Here is a 13476-nt window from a genome sequence, read left to right on the forward strand (position 1 = left end):
ACAGATTTTCTGGGAAGCCCATGGGATCCAACACAGGTTGTCATCGATGTCTGAAAATCCTACACCTCGCAACATCAGTTCATAGTAGCATCATAGCATGAAATATTTAGTGAGTGGGAGGGCTTACAAAAAAATCAGCCCTGTGGATTAAAATGATGCTTTTGTCATTGTGAAAATGATGGATATGTCGGCTGAAAAAAGGTTTTTTTTGGCCTGTGCTCTTACATAAATGAGAGCACACATTTCTATAATTATTCTCCAACGTTACCACTGTTAAATAGTAAAGGGAAATATTTAGGAATGTGGTTTTCTGGTATAGTAATGAAGTTTTATACGGATACCGTCTGATAAAGAGGATGAACAAATAAGAAATGAATACATTTGCCAGGACATGCTCTGCATTTGTGGATGCAAATTCTGCCTCTACAATATTTTATAACATTATTCCAGAGCCATGTTTCTTCATTCGTCCCTGGCCTGAATGATATATTTGTGGAAAATATGATCAACTTAAAATAGCACATTTTATGTAATTGTTTTGGCATGATTCCATAAATGACACTTCACATAGTTATAGCATCTTAAAAGCTTGCTGTTATTTTAACACCAATTGTCGAAGGCAGTTTAACAAAAAATCTTTGCTTGCTACATTTCCTATTTCATTTTTTATTACTGAACAATTTGCCTCATAAGTGTTTAAACAAAGGATGCCTGAGAATGCTTAAACAGTCAGAAAATCACCGAGAGACGCTCTTTATGCTTTAAAGGCCCTGCGTTTTATCTTTAAACAGGGAGGAACAAGTCAATTAAGTTATTATATTTCCTTCCTTTAGACATATTTAATTTACTCTTGCTAAAATATAAAGTTGTTGGGACTAATTAATACTTTGGACACAGTGCTTGGGCAAGCTAAAGCATTTGGATACCATTAGGAAAAACTTGTCTCGATGAAATATTGAAAAGTTCAACGACAGGACAGAATCAGTTATTATTTCTCCACCAAAGTGCTTTCCAGGCCTAAACGTAACCCACAATGTTGGATGTAAAATCCTTTTTCCATGTCATTCAATCCACCACCTACTCCGACCACCTTCCTTGAATTTTGTGGCGCTTGGAAACACCTACGACTTCCTGGACTGCAGCTAATGTTGCTACTGAACGTATTCCAGGCAGATATGTTTCTCTCAAAACACCCCTGTCAAAGCCATTTAGCAGAATGTAAATAGAATCTTTGGGATACAGGAGGGGAAAAAGGAGGTTATTTTTTCCTTCGGTATTGAATGTGTGTGTTCACTCTGCCATTGAAATGCTAAAAAACATAGTTTGTGATGAATGTTTGGCTTTGCACTTAACTGACACACTGTCCATTCTGTCACATTAAGCTTCACGCTCAACAGTTGTGCTGTCAGTCGTAATTAACATTCTTTTCCATGTTAAAATTGCATTTTTGCATCATATTTTGTTTCCATTCATAAACCATTTTCTTTATCTCTGGGCATTTATTTATATAAACAGTCACCTACTTGATGAGAGGTGCTGTTTAAAATTGGAGAACCGCTGCGGCCAAGGCGAGATGAGATGTGACGAATGGACAGCGTGTTACGCAACAGCCGGAGGTTGTGAGTTTTATCAAGCATGAATTCACCTTCATTGTTTGCATATTTTAAGAGTTAGCACTTTTCTTCTGGGGTTTTCTTTTTTGGAAAACTTAATGTGCACTGTGGTTATAATTCTACTGACGAGACATAAGAAACGAGTCTAAACTATGTTTGTTTGTTTCCAGAACGTTGCACACTGAAAATGAAAACGCATCACCCATGGAGTGATGACTCTGGTGTAAGTCAGCTGAGCAGATTATGTTCCTAGTATTCACATTCATCACAGCACTCGCTCCCTCATCTACACTTGTATTATAATGAGCAGAGTTCCTCCCTGTGGTGCTGTGCAGCTCTGAGTTAACTCACTAACTTGTATAGTGTGATATCACAAACAACTTATCACATCCTTGACTTACTTATGATCCTAAGCCCCCCACATGTCGAGTGAAGGCACTCTTAAGGAGTCATAAAGACAACTTTGATCCACCTGATTCATATTTGTCTCGGAGCAGTGCTTGACGGTGCTTCGTCATCTCAAGTGTATTGTCCTCGACTTTACTTTATATAGATGATATTAGCATTCCAATGCATACATAATTCTGAGTGTTTTTAATTGGTTATTTTCAAAGAGCTGCGCCCAGCAATAAATGGAAAAATAGAGGATGTAGATGAAATATAATCGTAACACTGGGAGGGGAATCTAACGCTGCTTCATGTTTTTTTGCTACATGACCAAATTGCTTAAATACAAGCAAGTAGGAGTGTGCAAATGACAAAAATAAGACTATTAACAATGGTCACAGTCCGCTGCTACTTACAGATCATTTACATAGTTCATCTGCGGACATTGTATCTGTTGCAGTTCTAGGCACAGACACATCGCATTTTCCTCTCAACCAAATCACACAATTAACTGGTCCGTTCTGTTCCATGCCTGCATAAATACACCCACATAAACTAAACACAGCAAACATGAGGAGCTCTCTTCCCTCCCCTTTCTCAACACAGTCAAGGAAAACTAAACAAAAGCATCATGGATGAGTTGGAGTTAAGCCTACTTATATTAACGTAGCATTCGTGTGTTCTGATGAAAGGGGACATGGTATTTTCTGTCATTAACTACGGTCAGCATTAACGTTTTTGCTGCACTATATCAGTTGTGGAAGTCCTAGAAAGACTCGAAAAGTTTAGAATATCAAAGTCAGATGAATAAAATCACCTGGAGCTCAGTCAGGTAACACACAGTCAGTGTTTGGACATTAACGTTAGCTTGTAACGTTAGCATCAGTATGAGGGGGTAAGTTTGCCATTTCTGCCCTGTCATTTGAAATTCACGTGAAGAGTAGAAAAAGTATTATAATTTACTCTTGCAGAAAGTGCATCAGTTAATTAACACATTTACTCTACGTGTTTTCTTATTGCAAAGGACAAGGATCCAAATGTAAGCCTCCCACATGATTTTAAGCAAAACTGTGGCCCTGAAATTGCTCTAAATTATATTATTTTCTTAAACAAAATAAAGAAATAAGTGATTGTGACGGAAGTTAAGATTGAGAAACGGCCATGAAATAATTACCATATGATATTTGTTCCTTATCGCCCAGCCACACTGGCAAGTATTTAATGGTGCCTTGCCATTTTATATTAAATCAATACTACAGTAGTAAATCTCCAAGTTGTGGTAGTAAAACTGCTTTGATTGGAAGAAATGCCAACGTGCTGAAACATAAAGTGAAAGCATTTGATCGGGCAAATTCATTTACACCATATTTGCTATATTTGTAGTTATACTTTTATGTTATGAAACTTCTGTGTGCGTGAAAATGCCCTACAAGTGAAGAACTAGAGATTTGTAAAAATAATGTGTGATGTCCTTTTCAATTTGTCAAAATGGATTTTTAAAATAAATTATTAAGTAGTGTTCAGGAACGACAGATAGGGGTACCAGTATCAAACAACTTGGAACAACACCCAGCCCTATTCAAAGGTGGCCATCACAATGGAACAAATGGTTCATCAGTCAATATGTGTGAAATGAAATGGCCGCAGTTGAACTGTTAAAAAAGCAGAGAAGAGTACACGGGGTTTATTTATTTTTCTTATGCAAGAGCAAACACCTCATACTGTGCATGTAAAGCTGTAAAAGTAAATCAACTATAGAATTGCAGTCCACAATAAAATCATGCTTGTATTACAATATAAGCTTGCTGGAGGCGTGAATTGAATTCTAATTTGGATTTAAACATCAGTTGCTGCAGTTTGTTCACTCACAGTAAAGGTTTTTTTTTTTCTGTTTTGATGATGGCTCCATTTGTTCTTGTACATCCCACATGCGACCTCTGGGCATTGATTCCAGCTTTTCTTTGTGTCGATTCTGGCAGACGGCTGCAGCTGTTTGTTCGGGTGCAGGAGACAAAAAGTCGTGCCTAGAAACATTTAAAGTTGTTAGGTAGTGCATACTTTCAATACCTGAAACTTTTTGTTTCCACTCGACAGACACTTTTGTAGCAGGTTTTGTAACTGATTAAGTTCCAGGAATCCATTTCCATGTTATAGTTTTAATTACATTTACAAACTCTAGTTTGGTCTTATTGAATGCTTAGCCTGTCTCTAAATGACCAATTAAAACTGACAATGTATTGGCCTAGAAGAACTTTATGTCTGATTCAGGCAAGCACCTTAGAAATATATTAGTAGTATTGAAGCACTGTGTGAGCCAGACTGTTTTAAAGAATATATCAGTCAGTTGGCTGGCTGACGCTGTAAAGCTCAGTCAAATATTACATTTTGCCATTTTTCTTAAGTCTGTTTCAAAAAGGAGCTATAACAAACATAAAGTAGGCTTATTATTTGAAGATATGACTTTATTCAGTCTGATTAGCCATCTGTTATTTAATCAAGTGACACAATTCTCATCCCATGTGTGATTTTTCACTCATGTAATTTCACCTGCACGGTCGGTGTTGAGCTGGTCGGGGGCCACTAGCGGCTAGGCTAGCACTGCTAATGTTTTGTTAGCTCTTGCAGCCACGGTTGTGTAAAGCCTGATTTATGCTTCTGCGTCGTGGCGACGCCATACCTACGCCGTAGGTAACTCGTTACCTACGCCGTAGGTAACTCGTTACCTACGTCGTCATTGTGCATTTATAGTTCTGCGTCGAGGGAACGCGTTGCTCTGTAATTCACCGCCAAGCCACTAGAGGGGTGTGGCTTTATCTTTGTATGGTTTTGGGGGACTCTTGTCAAATTCCTTAGTTTTCTTCCGGTCATAGCACATGGGTCAGAGACAGAGACAACAATGGAAGTTGTAAAGGTGGTCATACTTGCGAACATCCTCGATAACTCTTTCTTCGGCTTGGTCCATTTTTATTTTTGCGTGTTGCTCTCACCACAGAAAATTTTAAAATGGCGGTGTTGTTGTGCTGAACCGGAAATGTTGTGTGAGCGGACCAATCACAGTCCATTGACGTTCACGTCACTACGCGTCGAGGATTTTTTGGAGGTGCACGTCGGGCTACGGCGTAGGGGTCTTCGTTGACGGCGTAGGTACGGCGTCACCACGACGCAGAAGCATAAATCAGGCTTAAGCCCTGCAGCAAATGGTTTCAGCAGGCCAGACTCAACCCTCAGATGTTGTACTGTGTCCACAGCTGCTCTTGTGGGCGGGGGCCAATGTTGCTTCAACCTTTATCCATATTTGAGTTAGGCAACACTGTGGGGGGCAAAAGGGCCTTATTTATTCTGGACCAGGAGGCATTGGACTTTGATTCTGCCTCTTCCTGGCCTGTACTGGGTTCTCTAGGTTGTGTATGTGGCGTGAGATCCATTCAGAGAAGAGTAGCTGAGGGGTCTTCGCTAAGTGCGAGTTGTTTTATTTTAGTTTTGATGGAGTTTCAGAGGATATCACAGATTTTGTTGTTGCTGTTGTTGATCTATCCACTTACGTTGTCCTACTCACTTTGTTACGATGTTACTGCACCCCAGTTTGGGAATCATGGCTGTGAGTTTCTTCAGATCCTGCGAGTGTTGGTTTAGGCAAACATGTATTCAGCGATGATGAGTGTTCACTTTCAGGGCGTCAAAGCATTTGTCATATCAAAAAGAAAGGTCAAATAATGCTAATGTGTAAACAGTGTGATCTGAGGACTTTTATTTGCAGCACTTCTGGTCCTTTTTCAGAAATCACTGGCATGTGCCCAGAACAGAAAACACAGAATCTTTCATGTCTGTCTAATCTTTTTCCTCTCCCTATTCACTGCTGTTGGTGATGCTTAAAAAGCTAGTTCACTCTCTTTGCTCTGTCAATAAAAACTCAGAATCCCTCATAGCAATGTTCATGTACACAAGGAGAAATAAAAGGGCATTACGCTCACAAACACATAGTACAGCAGCCAAAGATTAAGAGTAACTGATTTTTTTTTTGACTATTTTTTTTATTTCAAGTCCAGGGACTTGTGTTTGCTTATAAACTCCTTTTCAGATCAAGAACTTCTTTTCAATGAACAGCTACGGTAGCGTTAGCGATAACAAATAAAGTGATGTAAGAGAGCTTGACAAAGGGCAACAGTCTTGATGGAGAGTGTGATTATCATGTCAAGCTTTGCCTCATATATTCGGCTTTGCCTCACGTCTCCTGGATAGTGCTGTTGGACATTTTGGAATCAGAGCATTTGTCCACCGTGTCTGGGTAAAATGTAGCTCTATTGTCTCTCTCCTCTATTCCGGTATTGATCTGAAATAATGGTCCTCTTGCAGTCACTTGAGGAGAGTGGTATTAAAGCCCCGTGTGCATCAGCGGCTCTCCAATCACTTTGTTGCTCCGAGTCACAATATTTCACGCGCAAGGTTTTGCTGATAACACAACTCTTAACATGTACTGACATATGTCATGTCTTTGTATACATATCTGCGTTATATTTTCATATGGACTCAAAAATGAATACAGCCGGATAGCTGAGAGCTTGGTTAGTCCAACAAAAGCATGATGTTCACTTCATTTTGGCATGAGTTGATCGCAACAGCAAATGTACAGATTGACTTCGGTTTTCGATCAGTCTCCAGAGAGTGGATCTGGACCACTTGGACACAAAAATAGAAAAACAAAATCGCTGTACATATTAAGACAGAGGAGTATGTCGTACGGTTCATGAACTGCACTGGCTCATCGTCCCATCTGCTTGGTTCAAGGAAGGAGTCCACCCCTGCAGTTTTTAGAGTCCGATTTCGAGCAAATGAAGCAGCAGAAGGCTGACAACAGCTGGAAACCTTAGGCTCAGGGGTGTAGCAGAGCTTTGGAGGCTGTCAGATGGCAGGGTAGACTGGGCTACAAGTAGATCTTTTCCCATGACCTGGGAGGAGATGGAGAGATCAGTTTACAACCATTCCTTATTTGGATATTCCATATTATAATGTTAGTCCACTGAATTACAAGTGATGGTCTGCATAAGAGCAGCCTCCTGGTTTATCTCAGATATGTGAGTCAGGGTAAATGCAGATATGTCAAGGCTCCAAATGCGCACCTAATGAACGATTACTCATTTCTCAGGCAAAAAAACAACTGAAAAGTTGTTGGTCACACCTGGTCAACTTTGAGATTCGCATTAGAGATGCAAATTGAACACAATTCTTTTTTTGGGGGCCAGAAAACAAGACTTATTGATACTGTAGCTTCAAAAAAGGTATTTTATTAATGGAGAATGAATTGATTACCCAGTTATACAAGTAAGAATTAGTTGCAGCTTTTGTATGGGATATATGTGTGTGTGTGTGTGTGTGTGTGGGTACACACATATTTAAATTATAAATAATGTGTGTAATTGCCATTAAAGCAGACACAATAGAAATATGTAAGTATGTTTAAATAACAATAAAAGCAATGGTTTGGAGGGTTGCAACTCAACTGATGTCTGTTTAAAATTCCCGTCATGAAATATCTTTTTGTTTGTCAGTGGTTCAAACACAATAGATTTCTAGACAAAGATAAAGTAATTTATTCAAGCATGTTAGAGAGAAGCTGGGACCTTCCCTGCACGATTTAAAAACATTTAAATGATCCGTTGTACTTCATGATTACTCAACAAAATATTTGATCAATTCCTTATTCCCTACTTTATATCAACTGTATTAGAAATTATATCAGAACTGGTGCAATATTTTCTTTTCTACAGTTAGTCATTGTTGAAAACAAGCCAGTGAGGAAAACATTGACAATGACAACACACCTGCGTTGGTATGTTTGTGTCCAGAATGTTTCGCATAGTTTCTATGGTTTCTGGCGAGGATGTGCTGCTCCTGCTGTCCCTGCTGCCGCTGCTGCTGCGGCCAGTACTGGGAGTACTGGACTGGCTCGGAGTGGGCTGCTGATCTGAATCACTTCCAAATGCCACGAGAGCATTTCCTGACACACAACAGTGAAAAAGGTTTATTAGACCTCACATCAGGCTTTATTCAGTCCCATCAGAGGCCTCCAGTTCAGAATAGTCTTTTATTGGGCCAGAACTGTTTGGTTTTCACAGGCGGAGGAAGAGACAGAGAGAAAAAGACAACAGCATCAGTATTCTCTTCAAGTATCTCAACTGCACCTGCCTCCCCACATCATCCTCATTCACTCATAGACCATTTGCACTGGCCAAACATCTCTGAGACCTCTCTCTGTATCTTTTCTAGGCAGGAGGCCCGAGAGCACCACACTCCACCACCACAGCAGGGCTCAGCAAGCATCCTGCCGCAAGCAAGTGAAAATCAGTGTGTGAACATCACATCTCTGAAAAATGACCCGTGAACTGGTGAGTGACTCTGACTGGGGACGTTGAGACTGGCATTCGCTGAGGTCTGAGGCTAATTACCCTTAGCAAAGTGCAGTATAGGAAACATCCTGTTTCTTAGCCGGCACTGACCATCGCAGGTGGAAATGGCAAACATCATATCAGCTGTTGCCAATTAGCGTGACTTCTATGGGTAACTTGATGACAGGCTGTAATTGAACTTGTCTAATGCGACGTTAAAGTGCTCTCTGCTGCTGACGTCTGTCTTTTTCAAAGATTAGGAAGAACCAGGAGCAGCTTGTCTGAGGCCATTCCACATAAGCGAAAATCGACACGCACGGATTCAAACTGTGTGTTATTTGATGATTGATGACTTCTCTGTGTTGCGGCGTATTGCATCAACTGACAAAGAAAGCTGTAAACAGGGACTTGCAGGGAGCCGTGCAGTGTTTGTCGAGGCAGCAGAAATATTTGCGTTCCAATAAAAGTGAAAATAGGCATAAAAAATCGTTTTGTTAATTTGCAGTTCTAATTTGAGGATATTTGCATGTGCTTTATTAATAAATATTAGATGTAATGTCAGTTTGTAAAATTGTGTGTGCAAAGTGTTTTGAAGGAGATTTAATAAGTATACAATTACCCAGCACTCACAAGGCCAGCTTACTTATAATTCAAGGAGTGAGTGTCGGAGCACCCAGGTGGAATTATAAAGGAAACAGCATGAAGAAGATAATTAATAATAAGGAAAGATGAAGTGAGAGAGAAACAGAAAGATGCTGACAGAGGGAGAGGCAGAGGAGGAAAGAGCAGGGGATCTTTGATTGAAATACATGTTGCACTGCAGCTGCTCGAGCATGCTGGGAAACATCTGTCTTCACGGATCTTCGCTTTGTCACGTCACTTTCTTCCGTAGAACTTATCTACTTTGGTTTTTATTTGTCAAGCTTGTTCGGGTGTCTCCTGCCGGCTATCAATGCACATTATTCTAATTAGGAAACGCCACTTTTGTTAATTAAAAGTATAGTGCAGCGTGTTTTTCATATAAATGATTGTCCATTCAAGCCAAACAAACTCATACAAAGCTTATTAAGCTCATCGCCGTCAGGTAAATGTCCCTGCGTCTCACAGTATATGGAGATTATGTATGTGGAGACACTCTTCTGCTCCTAGCAGGCTGTATACGTCTCCAAGGGCAGAGCATGGGTACCAGGGAATGACCTCCTGTTAGTGTGCTGCTAACTTATATGTGGATAAATAATTCAAATGTGCAGCTCTTCAAGACATTGTGAGATCAATTGGATCAAATTCTGGTCATTGCACAGGGGCTGTGTGATTCACTCATCGATGCACAGCTGCAACAACAGACAACAGGCCGAGCCTGTGACGTAAATCTGATAAATCCACAGCTGTTTGTAATAACTATCACTGCCAGGAGATGGAGACAAAAGTGCCACTCTGGAGCTTTAATTTTAGAATGAAATCAGCTTTTCAGTGACAATATGAGAGCGCAGTAATTTAAAAAAAGCAGCTGGAAGACTTTCTTTTTTTGCTGCATAGTTGCCATGTATTTTTTTACGTAACTCTTCATATTCCATTGTCCTTTTTTTTTTTTTTTTAGAACTTTAGCAGCAGCACTTCAATTTGAATATTACATCCATCATTGCAGTCTGGTGATGCAGTTGGAGTCTTTGGAGCTTTATAGAGTTTACAACACATTTTGCAAGGTCTTCAGAAAACATTGCGGGAGATTGGAGATATAAATAATTTGTTGATGTGCTTAAGTAAATATTTATTTCACTTGATTATTTATTTTACTGACAACTTTTTTATTTCTGCTCACTGCATTTGAACACAAGTATTCACACCTTCATCTGACATTTTAAATTCATGTTAAATTCACAAAAGAAGTAGACATCATAAGAGAAACAGATGAGATTTTGGTTTCAGAGGGAAGATGACTTGTCCGCCCTCCAACATACAGTAAAAGTATAAGATGTTAAGGTTAAAGACAAAAATGTGAAGAAGCTTGAGAAAGACATCCTGTTGTTTTTTTTTTTACAAAAGTATCTATATTTCTACTTCAGTCATGAAAGTACGAACTCTCTGCACCTCTGATCATTGCTGCGTTCACCCTGTCTGAAACATGAGCCAAACCAAATAGGTCTAAAAATATTCCATCATAATAACGCCTGTAAAAACATTAAACTGACTTCTACAAAAACACAACCTCTAGCCCACAAACCTGAGTCGTTACATTCCATGAGCAGACGACACCATGGATGGAGTGATACTCACGGAGACAGATGTTGTCCGTGAAGTATCCCAGGAAATCATCGCATTCCTTTCTCTGGCTCCCGCTGGCGGAGCAGGAGCACCATGGAGCCACGCTGGATGTGGAGTTGTCGATGTAGTTGGGAGTTATTGTACTTCCTGTAGGGAAACCATACCGTCTGTCAGTCTGTGTTCAATATCCATACGTCTTTTTGAGTTGTTGCATTGTGGTTAAAGTCCTTTTGACGTCCACCTGATAGGAATCAGCTGTCTGGATTCAGGAGGTTGTACATCGATTGATACAATAGTAGAAGCTCTCCAATTTCCCCTTTTTCTTCTTTTCCCCTAGTTTTGTTAGGTCAGGGACCTTAAAAGCTGGAGATGTTTGTTCTTTGGCTGTTTTTATTCTGACTTAGTGGAAGTGGGATTTCAAGAGCTTCAATAAATACAAGATAGGAATGAAAATGCCAAGTATGTGTTTGTGCTGAGGGGCACCATTTGAGGTGCTTAAAATGCATTAAGTTAAGCTTGCTTCTCTTCTCAGTGTATGGAAAAGAAACGGCAGCTCTTAGTCTTTTCCAGACTGTTATAAAACAAACAGCCCCTTGCTCTGTATAAGCAACTTCTGTAATGAGAGATTTTTATGCTCTAGCGTGTCAAATCATCTTGAATTTTGTTTTTTCGGCTTGGATTTTTAAGATTAATTTCTGTCTCCTTCACTCTCTCACCTGCTCTGCCTCTAGCTGTCATTCATCTGTCCTTGCTGCTGTACATTTCTCCCCCTCCTCTAACGCTGAATACCGTCTTTCACATATATACAACTTCATCTCTTCACCGGTTCCTTAGATTGCTCTCTCCCTTTGTTTTTCTCTGTAAGGTACTCGTAAGAGCCACTTAACTTGGTATCTGTTTGTGTTATATGGTTCAAATGTTGTTTAAAGTAAAAAATGTATGTGGGGCAGTTTTTTGAGACAAAGTATTCTCATGAAACATTCATGGAATATCTTCTGTGCATAATCATACAGACTCCCAGCAACAGGAGCAATCGGTATGACTGCATAAAACCCACTGTGTTAGGAAAAGGTTTGGTGGTTTCTTTAAATATGAATTACAGTCCATAACTTTTGTGTGTATTAGCGTGAAAGAAGAATCGCAACATTCTGCATGGAGCTGTGAGGAGGAAGTCTGCATGTGGAGTATGTACAGCCGCGTTGGACAACATGCGTAGATGTGGAAAGTGGAGCAAGGATATCTGCAACACAGTAACATTATGTAGAAGAAAAGCTCTATTAAGTTCCGTGGATTTGTGAGTACCTTAAATTCAGGGTGACACGAGTCAAACAAGTTTTCTGAGCTCAGAGACATGACTGTACCTCTCAGGTGTGCACCTACCGATGAGCCCTGTGTAGGCGAGGAGACAAGCTCCATAATTCCTTTGCTTGCAGCCACTTGCAGACTTTTCTGAGGGTTCACAGTCATACTGAAACTGGGCCAGGCGAGATCTACAGAGGCGATGGACACACATTAGCAAGAACATGATAAATTCATGGATGGTTTCATGTTAAAAAAAAAAGTTTCCTGGTTCTCTTTTACGCATTTGTTTACAGATTTACCTCTCTGACATGAAGAAATATCGTCCGCCATGGTGATGACTGAAAGCATTGGACTATAATGTGAATGTGATAGAAAGAGTAATATATTTCATCCCCCCTAACCCAGGATCATTAGTAAAACCCTTCGAGTGTAATGGTTCTGTTGAAAAATAATGGCCATGACCAGAGATTGCAAAGAGCGATAACTCAGATCCATCTGGCTCTTTATCCCTGCTAAATATTTAATATGTTATTCCAAGAGGCTCTCTGGGGTGTTCTAACCTATGGTGGTAGACAGCTTAAGGGTAAAGCAGCGGGTCATTTTCTTGATTGAATGGCTGTTTATTTGGTCTCAAAAAACTCATAATGATCAACAGCAATGGGCCAAATTTGTACGGTGAGTATATCTGAAATCTATATCGAAGGAATACTTGAATAAATTGGCAATGATGCAAAACACAGCCTTGCTGAAGTGGGATGCCACGTAAAACAAATGGATCATTAGGTGAAATGAAACTTGGGACTAAAGTGATATTATAATCATATATTATTATATTCATATGAGTTCAGTGGTTTTAGCCAACATATTTGTTGAAGGCATGTGAAAACTAACAAGCAAGAAATGGAAGTCAGCTTCTTCCTAACCTGCATACGTAGTCGGCTTCGCAGATCCGCATCTGTGTGATGCAACTGGGTTTGTCCCCAGTTTCATAAGAGCATCTGGGTACAATAGTCTGCCTGCGACGTTCTGCGCAGGCTGTGTCCGTACAGGGGCAGAAGAGCAGCTCATGTGTGTAGTCGGCCGGGACGCGGTCAAAGAAGCGGCGCAGAGCCTTGTTGCATTTAGGTCGGTTGCACAGCTCTGATTTGGCCGTGGGTTTGATACAAGCTGAGACGTATTCAGTGCGGAGCTTCTGGCACAAATCATCTACATTGCAAGCTTTGGCTGCATCCAGGCAGCGATTCACAGTTGTCATGCCAACATCGGAGTCTGTGGATTAAAGTGAGGTCAAAGAAAAGCACAGATATAAGGAGAAAATGAATATCAATGGAACAAAAGTGTTTGTTTGCACAAATGAGGTCTAATGTGACCTGTGGAGCGTAATCAGTGTATCTTCGTAGCGTACAGAGATGTAGTCTTGTCTTGTAAGCGATTCACAAGTTGACATAGGTGGCTTTGAATTAGTTCTCATTCGCAATTTGCACACAACAGCGAAGAGTCAAAATAAGCCAAATCTTCCTGTTCCAGTA

General features: G+C 40.2%; 1 protein-coding gene and 1 long non-coding RNA gene across 3 annotated transcripts in view; one reads left to right on the forward strand and one right to left on the reverse strand.

Moving 5' to 3' along the window:
* Window positions 1–13476, forward strand: part of LOC147251396 (uncharacterized) — a 42978-nt gene that overhangs the window by 26865 nt on the left and 2637 nt on the right. Inside the window, exon 2 of the long non-coding RNA XR_015118935.1 lies at window positions 8265–8383. This is a non-coding gene — a long non-coding RNA (uncharacterized LOC147251396). The remainder of the gene's footprint in view (window positions 1–8264; window positions 8384–13476) is intronic.
* The window catches only part of gfra4b (GDNF family receptor alpha 4b), a 54819-nt gene continuing 46047 nt past the window's right edge, over window positions 4705–13476 (reverse strand). For both annotated transcript variants that reach the window (XM_086222051.1, XM_086222050.1), the window contains 5 exons: window positions 12871–13216; window positions 12026–12135; window positions 10658–10792; window positions 7820–7995; window positions 4705–6946 (listed from right to left, as the gene is read on the reverse strand). In XM_086222051.1, coding sequence (XP_086078177.1) covers window positions 6809–6946; window positions 7820–7995; window positions 10658–10792; window positions 12026–12135; window positions 12871–13216 — 905 coding nt within the window. In that variant the 3' untranslated portion in view covers window positions 4705–6808. The remainder of the gene's footprint in view (window positions 6947–7819; window positions 7996–10657; window positions 10793–12025; window positions 12136–12870; window positions 13217–13476) is intronic.

The sequence above is a fragment of the Aulostomus chinensis genome, chromosome 13, assembly GCF_037954235.1.
Source record: "Aulostomus chinensis isolate RoL2024-O1b breed Wild chromosome 13, RoL_Achi_v1.0, whole genome shotgun sequence".
NCBI classification, from domain to species: Eukaryota; Metazoa; Chordata; class Actinopteri; order Syngnathiformes; family Aulostomidae; genus Aulostomus; species Aulostomus chinensis.